The 22246-nt window shown below is 40.4% G+C and overlaps 1 protein-coding gene and 1 non-coding gene across 2 annotated transcripts in view; both read right to left on the bottom strand.

Moving 5' to 3' along the window:
- The window catches only part of GTF2A1 (general transcription factor IIA subunit 1), a 46330-nt gene that overhangs the window by 7048 nt on the left and 17036 nt on the right, over positions 1-22246 (bottom strand). Inside the window, exons 3-8 of the mRNA XM_008148392.3 lie at positions 18201-18405; positions 15089-15153; positions 10218-10293; positions 8722-8855; positions 2944-3264; positions 1679-1768 (exon numbers count right to left, since the gene is read on the bottom strand). Of these exons, the coding sequence (XP_008146614.1) occupies positions 1679-1768; positions 2944-3264; positions 8722-8855; positions 10218-10293; positions 15089-15153; positions 18201-18405 (891 nt within the window). The remainder of the gene's footprint in view (positions 1-1678; positions 1769-2943; positions 3265-8721; positions 8856-10217; positions 10294-15088; positions 15154-18200; positions 18406-22246) is intronic.
- Positions 15712-15855, bottom strand: LOC114234073 (small nucleolar RNA SNORA79). The gene has a single exon (XR_003620264.1). It is a non-coding gene; the product is annotated as a small nucleolar RNA SNORA79 (small nucleolar RNA).

Here is a 22246-nt window from a genome sequence, read left to right as displayed (position 1 = left end):
TGGAAAATGTCATTGGATTTTGACAGGGAATGTACTGGGAATCTGTAGATTGGTAGTATGGATATTTTAATAAATTAATTATAAATGCAATATAATTTATAGATTTATTATAAATTTAATTACTGTAGCCAGAAAACAAATTTAAATCCAAATTAAATGTTTAATAAATAACAAAAAATCTCAACAATAATGCCAATAACTATAATAAAAATACTTGGAAAGTAGCACCCTTTTTAAGGATTAAGTAAACAAGGAGTCAAGAGCCAATTCTCACAGAACCTAGTTTAAAAATTCCTTAATGATACCAAAATACACTAGAGCTAAATAACTTTTAAAATAATTTTCAGTAAGAATGTATATGTTTGTTAGTTATCAGTCTTATTACTCTAGTTCTTTCCTTAGAAATAAAAATATGTTGCAGAGATTTAATTAAAACCTTTTAGTTTTGAGGTAATTTAGGCTAAATAAAAAAATAGAATTATCCCACTGAGCTACTGTTCATGTTAAAAGACAACTCAAAAGTAGTTCTGTTTACTTTGTTAACAAGTTGGGACTTAACAACTCTCTCCAAGATTTCATTAATACCTTATTTTTAAAATATAAAGCTATACAAATTAATTTCTTCATGTATTAATCAGTCTACTAGAGGCCCAGTGCACGAAATTCGTGCACAGAGTGGGGGGTTCCCTCAGCCCAGCCTACACCCTCTCTAATTGGGGACCCCTTGGGGGATGTCCGACTGCCGGTTATCCCTCTCTTAACCTAGAACCACTGGCTCCCAACTGCTCACCTGCCTGCCTGCCCAATCGCCCCTAACTGCCTCTGCCTGCCAGCCTGATCACCCCCAACTGCCCTCCCCTGCAGGCCTGATCTCGCCACCAATGGCCCTCCCCTGCCGGCCTGATCTTGCCCCCAACTGCATTCCCCTCCTGGCCTGGTTGCCCCCAAATGCCCTCCCCTGCTGGCGTGATCTCACCCCCAATGGCCCTCGCCTGCTGGCCTGATCTCGCCCCCAACTGCCCTCCTTTGCTGGCCAACTTGGCTCTGATTGGTCGGTTTCTATGCCAGTCAGCATCAAAAGCTCTGCCTGCTAGGCAGCCATTGGCTTCCCACAGCACCCAGATTTGGTTCTGATTGGTTGGTTTCTATGCCAGTCAACATCTCTGGACCTATCAACGGGGCCTGATCAGAAAGGTGGGGCTGATCAGCAGCCCCGGTGAAGGCCTGGAGAGAAATGGAGGTACAGCTGCTGGTCAGACTGGGAGAGAAAGAGAGAGGCAAGTGCTGATCAAAAGCTGCCTCAGAGGCAACGGATCAGTCCCTGCTTCTCTCTTCAGGCCTCTCTCTGGCCCTGATTCGTAGCTCCCTCAGCAGTCAGTGCTGGGGCACCATGCCTGCAGCGGAAGCAGTCAGCGTTGGGTTGCCCCGGCAACCCAGCGCTGACTGCAGGACTGACTTCTGGTTGGTCGAGCCTCGGTCATTACTGGTCATTACAGCCCAAGGTTTTTATGTTAGGATTATCTACTAAACTATAACAATGTTTTCACTCATTCACTGTTTATACTGAAAATAAAAGGCATCAATCAGCTGCCCAAATATTTGAACAAGGCAGAAAGGATGGTTTAGCGAAGTAATTACAACAGAAAAAATGTCAGAAATCTGATGATAAAATCCTTACCTTATCATATTGGCATACAACCACATTTTCAGTATCAAAGAGTTCCTGTCCTTCCTCATCGCTCACATCATCTTCACTATTGAGGGGCTCCTACAAATAAAGAGAGTTTATTTTTTCATACTTCATGCATTATTAGCAAAGGGCTCTTTATCTTCAATAAAAATAAACACAATAACCTTGATGTGCTTTGAGAACTCTAATATTCAATGAAAATAAACACAATGACCTTGATGTTCTTTGAGAACTAAGGGCCTGACAGACACATACACTGAGTGGCCAGATTATTATGATCTCTGAACACATAATAATCTGGCCACTCAGTGTATATCCTATACAATAAAAGGCTAATATGCAAATTGTCCACTCAACCAGGAGTTCGACCAGCAGGCAGGCCGGCCAACTGCCCATGTCCCCTCCCCGCCAGCCAGGCTGGCCAGACCCCACCCATGCACGAATTCATGCACCGGGCCTCTAATATATAACTGAGTGGCCAGATTATGATGATCTCTGAACGTATAATAATCTGGCCACTCAATGTATATATGTATATATACACTGAGTGTGTATACACACACACACACACAAACAACACGTATACACACTGAGTGGCCAGATTATTATGCATTCAGAGATCATAATAATCTGGCCACTCGGTGTATATCTCTAAGCAAGGAATGCAAAGCTATTGTACATTCAGTGTTCAGATATTTTCCATCTGAAATGCATATCTGGATCTGGGTACATTTCTCCTTAATGTGCTTTGACCCTTGATATTTCTCCCTTCAAGTTGACCCCACCAGAATATAAGTTCAGTGTGATCAGAGAGCTTGTTCATCTTTGACTCACCAATGAATAACACAGTACACACACACACACACACACACACACACACACACACACACACACACACTGAGTAGCCAGATTATTACGCATTCAGAGATCATAATAATCTGGCCACTCAGTTGTATGTATAGCACTAACATATTGTTAATCAGCTGTGTTGACTTAACCAATGCTACTAAAATTCCAGCAAGAAATTAAATACAATAATTAAAATAGTTAAGCTATAAGTCTAAAATAATGTTTAATTTTATTTTCTTTATTCTTCCAAGATAATACAAGAAGATAATTCTCTGCAATAGCTGTTTAATGTCTAGACATGGCCTGGATGCGTTGATTCAGTGGTTAAGCATCAACCTATGAACCAGGAGGTCACGGTTCGATTCTAATAGCTTCTAATTTCAAGTCTTTTACTAGAAACTTACCTCTTCTACCTGCCCATCTTCAGCTCCATCTTTCTCTTTGTCTTCCTCCTCATCGTCATCATAGTCTTCTTCCTCATCTTCATCTTCTTCAGATGATGTATCCCCAGTTCCATCAACCTGTAATACCAATGGAGCCTGCTGTTGAGCAGGTTGGGCCTGTGGTTGCTGTTGGCCAGCTGCAGTTATCTGTGCTTGTGCTGGTGTAGGTGCAGCCACTGTTGTAGGTAGAACTTGACTCTTATTTCCTGTAAATAAGATTTGCTGAGGCTGGATGATGACACCTGTCTGGGGTGAAATCCCTCCAGGAAGAGGGGCCAATACCTAAGGAAAAGAAAACCAAATATTAGGAACTAATTAAAAGGATCAAGGAGCTCAGTTTCATTACTTGGTATACAAATGCTGAAGAAACAGCAAAAATGGCCATACCTCGTACACAGTTAAAACTAGAAAGCACAAAAAAATGTTTAGTGTACCGATCCACTAATTTTCCATTTTACAATTCAAATTTCTTAGGAAAAAAGATTTTCTGCAGATAACTATTTCACTTGTCAAGCATTTATTCCCTCTTTATTAGATAGGATAGGAGTGAGCTAGGATGTCGGATTCCAGGCCAAGAGTTACACAAGTTAGTAGTTTTATTTTCTTGATGTAGGGAGAGGTTTAATAACTTTCTAAGCTTGCAGTCACCAAAAGACAAAATGTGAACCTAGGCTTCTACTCTTTTCTCTTATTATGATGCTACACTGCCTCTCTATGAAGAACGCTGCACTGAAAATCTGAACTTCTGAGTTCAAGTTTTATATAAGATCACAGACATAAGATGTAGCAGAGGCAAACTATTTAACTTCTCTTGGCTTTAGTCACCTTTCTGTTAGACTAGGATCAGTGTAACCCTGGCTACAAATTATAAACACCTAGTAGCTTAAAAAATACTGATACATAGGCTACATGCCTAATATTCTGATTTAACTAGAGGCCTGGTGCATGACACTTGTGCACTGGGGTTGGAGGGACCTCAGCTCAGCCTGCACCCTCTCACAGTCCGGACCCCTCATGGGATGTCCCGGGGGAGCGGGCCTAACCCAGCAGGCAGACATTCCCCGAGGGGTCCTTAGCGCTGCCGCCAAAGCGGAAGAGGTTCCCACCACCGCCACTGCGCTTGCCAGCCGCGAGCCCAGCTTCTGGCTGAGCGGCACTCCCCATGTAGGAATGCACTGACCACCAGGGGGCAGCTCCTGCATTAAGCATCTGCCCCCGCTGGTGGTCAGTGCGCGTCATAGCAATGGGTTGTTCCTCCGTTTGGTCACTTTGCATATTAGGGTTTTATTATATAAGACTAGAGGCCCAGTGCATGAAATTCATGCATGGGGGGTGTCCCTAAGCCTGGCCTGCACCCTCTCCAATCCGGGACCCCTCGGGGAAGTCCGACTGCTGGTTTAGGGGCATTAACTCCAGCCATTAGGAAAATCACACAGAATGTCCTTGACATACAAACAGTGTGGTTTTATGAGCTGTTTTAATAATAATGGCCATTCCTTTAAATAATATCTGCTTACATATAATACAGCTGATACTATGTGAATTCAGAATGTTAATATCACAAAATCATAGAAGGTGTAGTGGAAATAACCTTGAATTGTCTAGTCCAGAGGTCAGCAAACTCATTAGTCAACAGAGCCAAATATCAACAGTACAACGATTGAAATTTCTTTTGAGAGCCAAATTTTTTAAACTTAAACTTCTTCTAACGCCACTTCTTCAAAATAGACTCGCCCAGGCCGTGGTATTTTGTGGAAGAGCCACACTCAAGGGGCCAAAGAGCCGCAGTTTGCTGACCACGGGTCTAGTCCAAATTTTTATAAATATTGGAATTCTCTTTTCAAAGATTTTGAATGCTTTTGGTCCTCAGAAGCTTAACCAACTTTGAGGCAACCCATTTTCTGTGAAAGGACTGGGTGACAATGGCAGCAGGCGCATGGAGCGGCTGGACCTGCCTGAGGGCGGGTCTGGCTGCACCACATGCCTGCCACCCCCCTGGCAGGGCTGAAAGGACTGGGGGACTCTGGCAGCAGGCGAGTGGTGCCACGCGCCTGCCACCCCCATCTTGTGGCTATGGGTGCTGCTATATTTGTGACGGTGTGACGGTCATTTTGCATATTCCCTCTTTATTAGATAGGATAGAGTGAGATAAAATCTTTTCATCTTAAAGTTCCTAATCATGTATCCATAGCTAAGAACTACCAGATCAGATGATGTCTAAAGTTCCTTCCAACTTCTGCATTCTAAGATTCTAAAGTAAACCACAACTTTAAAAGAACATATTAACCCTTTGCACTCGCTTGCTTTTTTCTCGATTCCTTTATTCTACTCGGGATTTAATTTTTGAAATACCCCAGATTTTACAAAGCGCGGCAGTAGAATAAAAAACTGGAGTTTCTTTTCATACAAACTTCTTAAGATTTTTTTATATTTCAAATTATGGATACATTCAATACAATTCGACATATGAGCTGCTACCAATGCTAACCGTGTCGAGTCACACTCGACATCCGAGTGCAAAAGGTTAATAGCCCTAACCGGTTGTGCTCAGTGGATAGAGCGTCAGCCTGCAGACTGAAGGGTCCCAGATTCGATTCTGGTCAAGGGCACATGTCTGGGTTGTGGGCTCAGTCCCCAGTGTGGTGTGTGCAGAAGGCAGCCGGTCAATGATTCTCTCTCATCATTGAAGTATCTCTCTCCCCTTCTCCCTCTCCCTTCCTCTCTGAAATAAATAAAAATATTTTTAAAAAAGAAAATATTAACAAATATTAATTGTATGTTACAATTAACGTTTTTATAACTAGAGTTAATAAATAATAAGCAGATAATGTCCAGTGATAAATAAAAAGCACTGAATGGCAACTACTTGCCATTAGGTTCAAGGAATGCAAAAATAATGAGATAGTATTTCCCTTAAGAAGTTTACAGATTAGTGGTGCAATAGACAAAGAAATAACTCAAAAAGATAGAAGATGTAACAGAAGGATGAGATGATGTTATGAGAACACCAGACAGATGACTAAATTCTGCTTGGAGATCAAGGCATGGTCAGGGAAGCCTTCTTACTAGGTAATACTTAAGTGTCTATTTGTGCTTTTGGAGATTAGCCAGGCTTTTCTGTTTGTTTGTCTGGTGGGAGCAGAGGGTATTGCTAGATGGAAGGCCAAACGCAGCATTCTAAATAGAAGAATGACATAAAGTGAAACCCAGAAGTAATAGCTGGACAAAATTTGGAAAGCTATAAATAGGCTGGATTAATGCTCCTCCTCTGATCTTACCTCTATCATCATACTATTACTAGAGGCCCGGTGCACGAAATTCATGCACGGGAAAGGGGTTTCCTCAGCTCGGCCTGCACTCTCTCCAATCTGGGACCCCTCAGGACCTCTGGCTCCTAACCACTCACCTGCCTGCCAGCCTGATCCCCCTAACTGCTCTCCCCTGCTGACCTGATCACCCTAACTGCTCTCCCCTGACAGCCTGTTCGCCCTAACTGCTCTCCCCTACCTGCCTGATCGCCTCTAACCTCCTCTGCCTTGACCCCGCCTACATGATTTTGTCAGGAAGGACGTCCAGAAGGACATCCGGAAGGTCATCCAAAGATGTTCAATCTAATTAGCATATTACCCTTTTATTAGTATAGATGCCACCTTGTCCTAAAAATGCAGGTTGTTCCCAGGTTTTCCTATCATGGAAGAGGAGCCCACAGTAGCATCCTGGGTTCTGACCAGAGCTTATGCACTTGTGCTTTATCTCAGCAGATGCGATTCCTAGTAGAAGACTCTTGGATGTACCTTGAACATTTCTATCGAATTTGCCAAATCATCCTTCAAAAATGTTGAACTATTTTATACTCCCACCAGCAACCATGCGTGTGCTCTCTGTCCCACTTTGATGCTAATATCATTGATTTCTCTCTAGAAGCTTCCCTCCCATCAGCCAAGACTGCTTGGTACTTGAGCCAACCTCATTGTTCAGCTGGGACTTGATTTCCCGAGATAGACTTATGGAGGAGGAAAAGTAGTTTTCCTCTACCTTTCTGAGTTCTTAGTGGAGGCCCTTGTAATGAAAGACAGATCACCAAGAGAAAAACAAAAGTTCATTAACATGTGTACCTCGTGTATATGTGGGAGATCCCAGGGAAAAATGAGTAACTCCCCAAGGTGGCTTAGAATGCAGATTTAAATACCTTCTTCCTAGGGAAAGGGGACGGGAGATGTAGGCACCTTACAGGAGAGTAAATGATTTTTAGGAAAGATGAATGGGGGTGGGGGGAAATAGTAACAAAGTTTGGCTGTGATGTCAACTTCTACTCTCCTGTCCTGTGACAGGAGTCAGTCTTCTCTGTCTGATGACACTTCTCCCATCAAAGGGACCTATGACATTTAAGCTCCTTTTGGGGGGTCCGATTTCAGGCAGATCAGGAGACTTCAGTGAAAGACTCTGCATGCATTTGCTGTTTTTCAAGCATCTGCAGCTCAAGATCATCAATGTAACAACACAGCATATGTTGGGGTGGCATGTTCTCTGACCTTCAGAATAAACCCAACAAAAGCTTGTTTCCCCTCTTAGATGATTTGCCACAGTAGAATTATTCCCTGGAGACGGTATTCTGACCAGACCTTCCTGGGAGTGGTCATAACATACCCTGTGCTTGTAGAAAGGTGTGGGCCACATCACTAAATAAACCAGGGGCAGTTTTCTCATCTTGTGGAAAGGGAGATAAAGTTATGATAGTTTATCTCCCTTTCCACAGGTTTCTTGTGGGTTTGTGTCTCCGGTGCCCCCTCCAACCCCTCAGCACCGTGGTGGAGGGGCTTGGGGCTGCTGGGTGCCAGCCTCCCTGCAGTTTCGTGTCTCCAATCCAGCCCCCAGCAGCCCCAGCACCGCCTGGCCGCTATGGGAGTCGCCATCTTTGTTGGGTTAATTTGCATGCTCGCTCTGATTGGCTGGTGGGCGTAGCAGTGTGATGGTTAATTTGCATGTTTCTCTTTTATTAGTGTAGATATTGACACTAAAGGCCTGGTGTACGAATTCCTGCACGGATGGGGTCTGCCGGCCCACCCCAATCGGGGCCAATCGGGCAGGGCCGGCCAGGGGGGAGGGGCCGTGGGCAGTTGGCAGGCTGGCCCCGCCCCCTGGCTGAACTCCCAGTTGAGGGGACAATTTGCATATTACACTTTTATTATATAGGAGGATTGTGTCTTTATCATCTTCTTCTTTTTTTTTTAATATATATTTTATTGATTTTTTACAGAGAGGAAGAGAGAGAGAGAAGGATAGAGAGGGATAGAGAGTTAGAAACATCGATGAGAGAGAAACATCGATCAGCTGCCTCTTGCACACCCCCTACTGGGGATGTGCCCGCAACCAAGGTACATGCCTTTGACCGGAATCGAACCTGGGACCCTTGAGTCCGCAGGCCGACGCTCTATCCACTGAGCCAAACCGGTTTCGGCTATCATCTTCTTTTTTAAAGTACCTAAATTCCTCAAGAAAATAACCACTTCTCTTTCATCTTTGTCATCACAGTAATACCAGCACATAAACAGGTGATTTGTTAACTATGATCTAAACAGCAGCTGAAGCAGATAACAACTGTAAGTATGACAAAAAATAAACCTGAAGAGATCAAAGAAAACAAGATCCAAAAAAAGATTTTATAAACCATGCTGAGAGTGGACTTTTTCTAATTCATACAGAAGAAGAAAAAAGAACCCATGCTGATCATTCTTTTACCTGTTGTATAACAGGAGCCTGTACTCCACCAGGCTGCATTTGTGGTATAACCTGTTGTTGTAGAACCACAGACTGCTGAGGCTGAAAGATATACTGAGCACCGTTGGCTGCTCTGACCACTTGAAGAAGCTGGCCTAAAGCAAAAAATATATATTCCAAGTTATCATCTCAAATAAATGAATTCACAGTGAATGTCTAACCACCAAAGGCTCTAGAAATTATAAAGTCAAAAGACTAAGTTTTAAAGGCTGTCATTCAAACACAGTAAACTATAATCCTTAACTACTCTGACTTCCATCCACGTTCAAATACATTGCTTAAAATGTTTTTATTTTCCTTATTTATCACTCTTACAAAGCTGTCTTCCAACAAAATTCTAACAGCAGATTATGAGAGTTGATTAAAAGCTTACATTATCTTTGCTAACATGTTAGGAATCATGAGAGTAATATGTCAGATCAGACATTTCAAGGCTTTTCATTTTTAAAGCTTTAAAGAAATAAAAGTATATTAGTTAGTTAATATTTTGAACCAAAGCACATTATTTAGCTTCAAAAATGTTTAAAAATAGTAAAGTTTGCTGAACCAATTATCATTGTCACAAAACATTAATAGCATGACTGGTGTATACATACAAAACTGAATCTTTCTTATATGATGTTTTAAATTACTTAGAATCTTGAATTAATTAAAAAATGAACAATTATATTTTATTAAAATACTAGAGGCCCAGTGCACGAATTGGTGCATGGGTGGGGTCCCTCAGCCTGGCCGAGGATTGGGGCAATCGGGGAGGGACTGCAGGAGGTTGGCCAGCTGTGGGAGGTTGGCTGTGGGAGCGCACTGACCACCAGGGGACAGCTCCTGCATTAAGCGTCTGCCCCTGGTGGTCAGTGCACATCATAGCTACAGATCAACCGATCATTTGGTCATAACGGTCACTTAGGCTTTTATAAATATAGATATAGCAAGATAAGCCCATAGTTTGTTTTTCACAAATTTAGAAATTAACAAAATAATGAGAAATTACATAATTAAGTTTATAGAGAAAAATATTTAAAGTCCATGTAAGTTCTTCAAACATTAATATTCAAAAAATCCCAGTAAATATTGTCAGTCTACACAGAGATACTTTGTAAAATAGAATGCAATAAACTTGCTCTTAAGATACCATAAGGATTAAGTGTTTAGTTTGATATCACAAATTCGTTCTAATGACTCAAATTTAACTTATTTGGCAGGTTAAATGAGTTTATCAAAAAACTAAGTAAATAAGCATTTCTGTACAATCATACTTCATTCAATCATAGAATTCTCATTCAAGGATCAAAATCGCAAGTACAGTTCTCATCTTCTGTACTGAACTTTCAGCAATAATTATGGTGTATGTGCTATAGCCCTTGGATAATCTTATTTTAATAATCTAAGCCAAATGGTAAAAGAAATATTAAGATTTTCTGTAATACATATGTAATGGTTCCACTATTTCTAATTACCTGAATTTGTTAATATCTGTTGAACAGGAGTCACACCTGCAGGGAGTGCTAAGGTGGCAGCTGTAGCAGCAGCACTCTGAAAAAATAAAGAAAAAAAAAATCAAAACCAGGAACTCAGTTTATTTCTGGCATATTTTAACAGTATTTGAAGTTTATTGTTTAATATTTACTAAAAGGAAAAGTTCTAACAATCCTATCTAATAAAAGGATAACATGCAAATTGACCATCACTCCAACACACAAGATGGCTGCCCCCATGTGGTCAAAGATGACTGCCCCCATGTGGACACAAGATGGCCACAACAAGATGGCCAGCAGAGGAGGGCATTTGGGAGGGAGCAGGCCTGCAGGGGAGGGCAGTTAGGGGTGACCAGGCCGGCAGAGAAGGGAAGTTGGGGGCGACCAGGCTTGCAGGGAAGAACAGTGGGAGGGGACCCAGGCCTGCAGGGGAGAGCAGTTGGGGGAACCAGGTCTGCAGGGGAGGGCAGTTGGGGGTGACCAGGCCAGCAGAGGAGGGAAGTTGGGGGCGACCAGGCTTGCAGGGGAGGGCAATTGGAGGGGACCCAGGCCTGCAGGGGAGAGCAGTTGGGGGGAACCAGATCTGCAGGGGAGGGCAGTTAGGGGTGACCAGGCCTGCAGGTGAGGGCAGTTAAGGCTGACCAGGCTGGCAGGGGAGTGGTTATGGGGTGATCAGGCTAGCAGGCAGAAGCAGTTAGGGGCAATCAGGAAGGCAGGCAGGCAAGCAGTTGGGAGCCAGCAGTCCTGGATTGTGAGAGGGATGTCTGACTGCCCGTTTAGGCCCAATCCTACCTGGATCGGGCCTAAACGGGCAGTCAGACATCCCTCAAGGGGTCCCATATTGGAGAGGGTGCAGGCTGGGCTGAGAGACACATACCCCCGTGCACAAATTTCATGCACCGGGCCTCTAGTGGTACAATAAAGACCACCTAGCCTAAATGCCCTACTTAATTATTTCAAGCTTAAATTAAGTAGAATAATTTGTTTTTCCCTGGACAATGTGTTCTAAATAAATCTCACCCACACTAATAATGCTGTATAACATATCAAATATCCATTCTAGTATTTCCTCTCCTACTCTGGTTCCATATTCCCAAAATCTTATTGCAAATTAACATACTTGAGCCCTGGCTACTGTGCACAGTGGTTACAGCATCAGCCTGCACATCAAGGAGTTAAAGGTTTGATTCTCTGGTCAAGTGCAGGTTTGATGCCCGACCTGGTTGGGGCATGTGTGGGAGGCAACCAACCTATGTGTCTCCCTCAAATCAATGTTTCTCTCTCTCTCAATCTATGTGTCTCTCTCACGTCAATGTTTCTCTTTCTCTCGTCCTTCCTCTCTTAAAAAAAAAAAAAAAACTCAATAAAAACATATCCTTGGGTGAGGATTAAAAATTATATATGGAAGTATACTCTGAATTTCTTTAAATTCAGGAGAAATTCTTGATTTACTGCTCCTAGAGACTTTTCCCCTTCCTCCACAAGAATCACACAATAGTCTGCTTTTCAATTCTGTGCTCAAAGCATTTCCATGTACCTCACTATAATATATATAGGTAGATTTTCCCCTCCCCCTTCAATTTTTTTAAGATACCAAGCCTTCATATAACTCAATCTAATCTACACATTTTTTAGAAACACCTCTATTTGAATAAGCTTCAAGAAACAATAGAACTGTGGCTAGGAGATGCTAACACAGAAGTCAACAAAACTTGGAAAATTATTCTCAAGTAGGTTAATGATACAACTACTATCTAGTCTAGGCTCTAGGTATAGCTCTCCAAGAAAATATGCTTGTTGTTGCCATTTGACAGGCCTACGTAATTTTGACATCTTAGGTCTGAAATTCCCACTAGTTCCTAGAATCCAGCTGTAGCCCTCCAAGCTCTCTTTATCAAATGCAGGATATCCAATTACCCAATTTCAAATAAATCTAGCCTGTATAGGCAAATGAAAGGTAATTTACGTTTTAGGAATGTATTAACAACCACTTATTATTAAGAAATATTAATTGCCTATAATTCATAAGATTAATGAATCCTTTCACAGGCAAACTGACAATAGTTTCTATACAGCACATGACAGCATTGCCACTTGCACACACCTCTGCACATTCAAGTTGGTATTAATAAATATCTGTTGAGTGATGTACCATATAGAAACCATCTTTTATCAATGTCTACTGAAAATTTTTTTGTATTTTATGAAGTAGCCCTACCATAAATAATGCATTACAGCAATCATTTCATAAAAAATAACTTGCAAAACTGGTTTGATATAAAGTACTGTTTTCTAAGTTCCCTGAAATAGTGCTCTACCTAATATCACTATCCCATATATTTACAAAATTACATGATTTTTATTTTATGTTCATTTCCAAAGCATACAGTCATTTAAAAAATCAAAACTGGGTGTGGCCAGCATGGCTTAGTGGTCATGGTTTGGTTCCCAGTCAGGGGCACATGCCCAGGTTGTGGGCACGATCCTCAATGTGGGGCATGCAGGAGGCAGCCAATCAATGATTCTCTCTCATCATTGATGATGGTTCTATCTCTCTCTCTTTCTTTCCCTTCCTCCCTAAAATCAATAATAAAAAATCTATTTTAAAGAATCAAAACTGTTTTAGTGGATATCTTTAAATCAGAAATAATAATGGAAATAAAAACTCAAAAAACTTTTATCTGTAAAGAGTTTATACTGATTATGCTTCAGAACATGCCAAATATATGGAGCAAACAATGAAAACATCAAGTAAAATGCTGAACTACACAACATAAACCCTAATACATTTTATTGATGGAAGTTTCTGAACTCTGATCTAAAAATAGGCATGCTCTTTAGAATCAAGGAGGCGTAACAAATCAGTAAGAGAGGACAGTGACTTTGCCCAGGTCTCTTTAAACACATTCTCTCCCACAAAATTTAAAAATCTTCAAAATTAGCTCTAGCTGGTTTGGCTCAGTGGATAGAGCGTTGGCCTGCAGACCAAAGGGTCCCAGGTTTGAATCTGGTCAAGGGCACATACGTTGGTTGCAGGCTCCTCCCTAGCCTGGGCTCTGGTCAGGGCTCATGACGGAGGCAACCAATCGATGTATTTCTCTCACATCGATGTTTCTCTCTGTCTTTCCCTTTCTCTTCTACTCTCTCTAAAAATGGATGGAAAATATCCTCGGGTGAGGAGTAACAAAACAAAATCTTCAAAATTAGATGAGCCTACTACTACAAGTGATTTTACCAAACTTGTTTTTAAATGACATAAATTGCCCTAATCGGTTTGGCTCAGTGGATAGAGCGTTTGTCTGTGGACTCAAAGGTCCCAGGTTCGATTCCGGTCAAGGGCATGTACCTTGGTTGCGGGCACATCCCCAGTAGGGGGTGTGCAGGAGGCAGCTGATCGATGTTTCTCTCTCATCGATGTTTCTAACTCTCTATCCCTCTCCCTTTCTCTCTGTAAAAAATCAATAAAATATAATAAAAAATAAAAAAAATAAAAACAAAATGACATAAATTATTCTCTAGGAAACAGTCCCAATAGTACCACCTGCAATATGAATCCTACAGTGAGACTTTTATTTTTAAGGGTGAAGGTTAACTTGGGGCCTTGAATTCAAAATAAATATTTTTAGAATAAAAATTACTGTGAGAAATACTAGGCATGGGATTTTGTGATTTTCATACAGAAGAACTGATGCCAACAAGTTAAACTGAAAACACAAATAGGAATCCCTAATTTTTCGAGAACTTTAAAATTACAATTTCTACTTCCATGTACAATTTGCAATTCTGCCAAGTTATGAATTTGTAAGGCTTGTATACATAAAGAAGTCATTTGTATATGCTTCCTATCTGGCCTATAAATGAGGGTCACTATTCATCACTTACCAAATCTAAATGATTTTTTAAAATATTGCTTTTTCTTTTAAAAAAATAAAACAAAAAACTGGATCTGAAAAAATATATCATTGCTAGCACTAGGTTAAGAGATATTTTAAAAAAATAATGATTCTTATCTTTAAATAAAAGATTTGGCTAAGTTGAAGAATAAAATGCCAGAGCTGAGATACCACTGACAGTCTATATATTTTAAATAAAACAAAGAAAAGCTATTTATGAGAAAGTGCTAGAACAACTACTCTACTGTGTTTTTTTTTTTTAATTTTTAAGGATATAAATACTTTTCAAGGATCTGAAGGGGGAGGGTCTTTCAATTTTACTGCTATACTATACTACTTTTGATGGAAAATACTATCTGCCCTAAATAAAATTTGAATACTTGACTACCTTTGAAGTTCTGTGGATATCCATTAGAAGTATCTAAAGTCTAATGTATAATAACTGCAACTGGTTAAAATGCATTTTAAAGTAGCAATTTATATATTATAATAAAACGTATTAGGCTATGCTACCGTTAAATCTTGAAACATTTTAAAAATGCTTGCTCTTAAAAACAGCATTTTGAAGTACCTAAACATTTTTAAGTTTTTAATTCATAGCATTCCTGACATCTTGCAATTAATGGATCTTAACAATGGATCTTTTGCAAATGAACTATAATTGGCATATGTTTGGTAGGTCCCCTAAACCTCTTTTCCAAAAATAGCAGGGACGGAAATAGCTCCCACAAAGCATCACTCTTTTGATATTTCCCTCTCGTGATTTTATGATCCTCAAGGTCCAAGTATCAAGCTAAACTTCAGGTTTACTTCTAAATCCAATATTTAGAAAACCAAATAAAATGGCCATTTTTACTAAAGCCTTGAATAAACTTTGCTAATACACAATCTACCTAGGCATAATCACAATTTCAGTTAGAATAAGTTGAGCCAAACATAGTGCTATGTTCTGAATCTTACCATGTTTGATGCATTCATATGCTGTATCAGCTTAGAATCAGGAACAATAACTTGTGGCGCTGCAGCTATTAAAAACACAAGCATACATGTGAACAAGGAACTATGAGGCTATTTCATAATCATAAGAATGCTAAACAATGTTGAAAACATTTTTAATGCTTTCCACATTTTCTTCATTCAATTGCACTCAACCGTCTGATACCTCAGAATGTCATAAATTTCTATGTTAAAAAAAAAGCTGTGTTAATACCTTCTACTGGAAAACAGCAATTAACAAAAAGAAAAGACTTAACGTAACTATACCTAAGGACTCAAGAAACCTGGGAACAAGTAGTAGTGAGATACCTATCACCTAAACATATACATTTCTTGCATTCTTAAACTTGAACTTGTCTTGCTAACTTAGCATTAACCATTTTATTGACATAAGTGTTGGAATGAGTTATTAACCCTTTAAGAGTGAATTCAAAAAGTTAACGAATTAGGTGTGTGTATGTGTTTTTAAATTTACACAGCCCTTTTCCTCCCAATTTGACAGTGGCAAGAATCTTAGTTACTTCCATCAACTTCTGAAAAATACAAATAAAAAATAATGGCAACATTATTTAAGTGTAAAAGGAATTAAGTGTTTGATTCCGCAAATTTCAGAGAATAAACAGATAATCCCATCATCCTAATATTCTCTGAGTGAAGAAAATCAAATTTTAATTTATGATGACCTAAAATCCTAGTGCCAGGGCTGAAGGCAATAGGAGGAACAGTCATCAAAACACATTGAAAGGATAAAATTATTTGAAGCACAGTACAGAATAAAAGCAAATATTAGAAGTCTTATTTGATATAATCCGTAAAATAACCCAAACAGACATTTCTGCTGTGCATCACCATCTATCTATATATTCTCAAATGAGGTAAATAGGTAACTAAACAGTTACCGTAAAATAATATTTTCATTTACCTTTATTCCCATCTCCAATAACAAGATTTACAAAACTCAAATGCCCAGGTTGTTTTATAAATGAATACGGTAATCTGCCCTCATCTGAGGGGGATCTGATCTGATAACTGAGAGAGCTACTACATATGCAGCCTATACAGCATAGATCACTGGACAAAGGAATGATTCACATCCCAGACAGTACGAAGCAGGACAGCTCGAGATTTCATCATGCTACTCAGAGCAGCACACAATTTAAGACTTGTGAATTATTTATTTCTGGAATTTTCCATTTAATGTTTTCAAACCATAGTTGACCACAGGTAACTTAAACTGCAAAAAGCAACACTGCTTATAAGGGAAGACAAATCTACAATTTGTCATGATAAAAATCCTATATAATAAAGAGGTAATATGCAAATTGAACATCACTCCAACACACAAGATGGCCACCCCCATGTGGTCAAAGATGGCCGCCACAAGATGGCCGGCAGGGGAGAGCAGTTGGGAGGGAACAGGCCTGAAAGGGAGGGCAGTTAGGGACGATCATGCCTGCAGGGAAGGGCAGTTAGGGGTGACCGGTCCGGCAGAGGAGGGCAGTTGGGGGTGACCAGGCCTGGAGGAGAGGATACTTGGGGGGGACCCAGGCCTACAGGGGAGGGCAGATGGGGGGACCATCCTTGCAAGGGAGGGCAGTTGGGGGGAACCAGGCCCTCAAGGGAGGGTAGTTGAGGGGGACCAGGCCTGCAGGGGAGGGCTGTTGGGGGGGGACCAGGCCGGCAGGGGAGGGCAGTTAGGGGCAATCGGGCCGGCAGGGGAGGGCAGTTAGCGGCAATCGGGCCGGCAGGGGAGCAGTTAGGCATTGATCAGGCTGGCAGGGGAATGGTTAGGGGGTGATCAGGCTGGCAGGCAGAAGCGGTTAGGGGCAATCAGGCAGGCAGGTGAGTGGTTGGGAGCCACCAGTCCTGGATTGTGAGAGAGATGTCCCATATTGGAGAGGGTGCAGGCTGGGCTGAGGGACACTACCCCCTTCCCTGTGCACAAATTTCGTGCACTGGGCCTCTAGTACTTACTATATGTAGCAATCAAGCTTCTTAGCTTTTTCAAGGGTCAGATATTCCTCAGCTTTGAAATGTTGTAAGAGCTATTTCACAAAGCCTTTGTAAGGCTTCAATGAAACAAAATCTATAAAAGGACTTGCAGAGTACAAAGTAGTATGAACACAATCTGTAAATACTTATTTTTTTTAACATTAAAATGTTATATATCCACTCTTCACTGAAAAGAAATCTAATTCTATTTAGACTTACATAAATTACTAAGTAATTGAAATTTCATATTGCCCAAGTATAGCTATAAAAATCCTCCACTGTTTAATTAAGTCCTTCTAATATTTGCTTTTATTTACAAAATTTAAACTCAAATGTCTTTGAAGGAACAAGTCAGTTTCATAAAGAAAGCAGACCATGATTTTAACTACATAAAACAATGAAACAGTAAATAAACCTTTAAAGATCTGACTTATTTTAGGAAATCCACCATTATGTAGACTTTTCAGAAGAAAGTATCAATAGACTTATCTGAATACCAGAGGCCCGTTGCACGAAGATTCATGCAAGAATGGGCCTTCCTTCCCCTGGCTGCCAGCACCAGTTTTCCTCCGGCACCCGGGACCAACGCCTTCACTCCGGCCACAGCGGAGAAGCCAAGCCTCAGGGCTAGGCTTCTCTGATCCAGCCGCAATGGAGAAGCCAAGCCTCAAGGCTTCTCTGCTCTGGCCCCAGTGGAGAAGCCCAGCCTCTTCAGTCTTCAGTCTTCAGTCTTCACTCGGGCCAGAGCAAAGGTTCCAGGCCTGCGTATGCAAATTAACCTGCCATCTTTGTTGGGTTAATTTGCATGCCCACTCCTGGTTGGCTAATAGGTGTTGCAGCGGTATGGTCAATTTGCATATTTCTCTTTTATTAGTATAGATGTTAGGCTTTCAATTAGTGAATTACTTATTTATCATTATTATACAAACAGGATCCACATTTTATATAAATTTATGTTAATACAAATACATATACCCTCCTCAACCAATAGAAATGAGAAACCCAGAGTCTTTATTTCTCTTCTTTGAAAATGACAAATTTCATCTCCAAGTTGTAAGTAGGAAAACATATCTAGTCTCCTCACCTTGCTGTGATGCAGGAATAAGGACCTGCTGAGTCTGCGCTTGCTGAGGTACTGTAGGCTGTGGTTGAGCTTGCTGGTGGTGGTGATGATGGTGATGTTGCTGTTGCTGGGTTTGATGCTGCTGTTGAACTTGCAATAAAAGCTGCTGCTCTTCTGAATGAAATCCATCTACTGCCCTAGACTGCATTAGTTTATTCTCCCATAGCTAAGACAAAGAACATTAAAAATTTCTAAGTAAAAGTCAGGGAAGATAACTACAGACATATGGACATACCATATTTTGTTTATTTATTAGTCTGTTTATAAAATCCTTCTATTTTCAAAACTGATACAACTACAAAAATCAACCAATCTCTCTTACCCAAGTGTATGCATCAATAAAAACTAATTTTCTAAGTATCTAACCTCATTTTTGCTATCTTAGAGTACTAAAAAATTTTTTGTTTCTTTTTATATTTCAACAAACTTTCTATGGTAATTCATTAGTTATTAGGCATATTTTCATATAAGCAAATTTTCAGTAATCAAAGAAAATCCTTTTCTATACTAAATCTATTGTTACCTATTTCCATGGAAATCTTTCCTTAATACAATGTTTTCTAACTCTTAAATAGCATACAAAACATAAATACACTTTATCTGATCTGAACAATGAAACATTACTGAGGCAATCCTCAAGTTAGAGAAGCCCAACTTTCCATCTCTCCAATTCTACGTAAGGAGAGAAAAAAAAAAAAATGCCTAATGCTTTTAGCGGTATTCTCAACCCTCCACCTTTCTTCAACTTCCCCTCCCTTCTTCCATTATGACAAGGATTGACAATCTTTTTCTGCTTAGCCATTTCTATTTTTCTCATCGCTCCCTAAGAGAATTTCTGTGACCAAGTAAAAAAATTAGAAGTAAGCAAAAGAAAGAAAATATTTACAACTATTCCATCCTTCTCCCAAACACATTTCTTCTCTATCAGGTAGTGTTCAATCTAGAGAGCGTCAACCCTTATAAGAAACTGGCTAAGAAAGTTACAAACTAGTCCTGGCCAGGTAGCTCGGTTGATTAGAGCATCATCCTGATATGCCAAGGTTGTGGGTTAGAACTCTGGTCAGGGCACATACAAAAATCAACCAATGAAATGCATAAAAAAGTGGAACAACAAATCAATGTGTGTTTTTTTCACTCTCTCTCAAATCAATTAAAAAAATTTTTAATGAATAAAAAAGTCACACTGTCCCTTAAACATATGAAACTTAATTCAGTCATTTTATATATACATATAAATACACATACACACACACACACACACACACACACTTTGTTTTCTCCCCCAGACTCTAATCTTGGGATATTGCCTAAGTCACCTGAGAGGCTTCTACCAAATCCTTCAAGAAGCTCCCTTTGCCATACTTACAGGAATTTTTATAATCTCCTGACACCTCCACCTGTTCTAGATTTGTATCTACATGCTACTAGCAATTCCAGCACATCTCTAATGACTTAATAAAAAAGTAAACTAAAGGTCAATTTCCCAGAGCAACCATTCCCCTATCAGGTTCAGTATTCAGCCTTGCCTGAAGTTTGTTCTTAAAGAGACAATATCTATATCTCATGGGTTGTTGTGAGGCCTAAATAAGATATCTATGTAAAACATTTCTCACAGTCTAGCATAGTCAGTGCTCAGTAAATGTTAATTATTAAAATTACAATTATGGTAATATTAGAGCATTACACCAGAAGTCAGGAACCCAGTTAATTTGGGTTTGGCCACTAATTGACTTTGACAAATAATTTTTCTTTCTTGAGCATTTTCCTCATCTAAAAGAGAACAAGTTGAATTAGATTATACTTCTAAACTCATTTCCAGCTAATAAATCTAAGTCTCTGTAACCTAAACTCACTTCCAGCTAATAAATCTAAGTCTCTGTAAACTAAACTCACTTCCAGCTAATAAATCTAAGTCTCTGTAAATCCCAGACTGAAAACAGCTAGGGTTCTTCCCAAGTTACAAAGGACTACTTTTTGGGAGCCCATGTTGTGCCTGATTCATCTCTGTAAAGTGGCCATTCATCTCTGTAAAGTGGCCACCTAACATAGAACACAGTAGCAAATAGGCACATAAGGCATTCCATAAAAAGTAGTTTCTGTCCTGCCAGAGTGGCTAAGCTGGTTGAGTGTCATTTGGTGTTCCACAAGGTTGCTGGTTCAATTCTCGTTGAGGTCACAAGCCTGGGTTGCAGGTTTGATCCCTGGTCGGGGCACATAAAGAATACAACCGATGAATGTTTCTCTCTCTTCTCTCTCTCTCTCTCTCTCTCAAGAATACAACCGATGAATGTTTCTCTCTCTCTCTCTTCTCTCTCTCTCTCTCTCTCTCTCTCTCTCTGTGCCTTCCTCTCCCTAAGCATGTCCTTGGATAAGGATAAAAACAAAACAAACAAACAAAAACAGCTTCTGTGAGCTAAAAGTCAAAGTGAAAAAACTGTACTAAACATTAAATTTAAACCATAATTTTTAAATTTAATGCTTCAATTTTATCACCTCCAATTGGTCTACCCACTGCAATATGACGCCATCTCTTGAAGCATCCATGGTAATGGCAAATTCTAAGTGAATACATATTATGTGTTGCTAATTGCTGGGTACCACCACTCACCTAACCTTCCAAGTCAATGACCTATGAGTCAGAATCCACCCCAAATCCCCATCATTACTGTCAATTTCCTTTCCAAAGCATTGTTCCAATCTACCCCTGCTATTATGGCCCTGGTTCAAGTCCTTTACTCCCCACCAGCACTACTGCAAAGTAATTACTGAGCTCACTGAGCTTCCCACATCAAGTCATACATCCTAAATATAATTATGCTAGACACTGTTAGTGGCATTGAGAACAGACAGTGAACAAGTCTAACAAAAATCCTTGACCTCACAGAGTACATTCTAGTGGAAATTTGTCCTTCCAGCCGGTCTTCTGTAAATCAGTGGTCCCCAAAATGTAATCCTGGGGCCAACAGCATCAACATCACTTAAGAACTTGTTAGACATACTAATTCTCAGGCGCCACCCCTGACCTACTGAATCAGTACCTCTGGGGGTGGAGCCACAAATCTCTTTTAATAACCTGTGCAGGTTATTCTGATGCGTGCTAAAGTGAGAACCACTGCTTTAAAGTCTAAATCGGTATTTTCAAACCGCAGATCACAATCCTTAATGGATTATTAAAAGTCAATTTGGATTTATTTTTTTTGCAAATGCAATCAAATAAAAAGAAAATATCAGACTGTACCCTTGTCAAGCCAGACCCTCTGGAACAGTAGTCCAAAAATCTGAATATTAACTTCACCCCAGATAATCCTTCTCACTCTAAAGACCAAGCTTCACATGGTATATACCACCTCTCCAACTGCTACTATAACTTACAGTTCCTAATGGTGCCAAACTACTTGCAGTTCCCTGAATACAGTATACATATCTCCTATCTGAGCCTCATGATGGGCAGTCTTCCCTCATCATTCCCAAAACAATGCAAATGTCAAAACTATATAGCCTCAAAGAAATCTCTCACTGCCTCTATACCGTAAGAGATGTTTCTAATTTTCAAAAATATTGTTATACTTTTCAAGCCCTGGCTAGATAATTCAATTGGTTAGAGCACTGTCCCAACACCCCAAGGTCGTAGGTTGATCCCTGGTCAGCAATATTATAAGAATCAACCAAGAGAGAAACCAAGATGGCGGCATAGGTAAGCACCTAAACTGCTGCCTCGCACAATAATTTCAAAACTACAACTAAAAGACAGAACGGACATCATCCAGAACCACAGGAAAGCTGGCTGAGTTGAAATTCTACAACTAGAAGGAAAGAGAAAAGCTCACGGAGAATCAGAGGAGCTGCAAAGGGCTGAGGTACGGAGTCACACGCGCAGAGAAGAAGGGCGGCTGAGTGCCTGGCTGGCTTTCTCTGGCAGGAGGGAGAAGGAAGCTCCCGACTACATTGAACCCCAGTTCGGACTGCAGTGAACCCCAGTTCTGCGCAAAACCCCATGGACCCAGGCT

Source organism: Eptesicus fuscus, chromosome 5 (assembly GCF_027574615.1).
Source record: "Eptesicus fuscus isolate TK198812 chromosome 5, DD_ASM_mEF_20220401, whole genome shotgun sequence".
Lineage (NCBI taxonomy): Eukaryota > Metazoa > Chordata > Mammalia > Chiroptera > Vespertilionidae > Eptesicus > Eptesicus fuscus.
The sequence above is the reverse complement of the archived record's forward strand: the minus strand, read 5'-3'. Positions and strand labels throughout refer to the sequence as shown.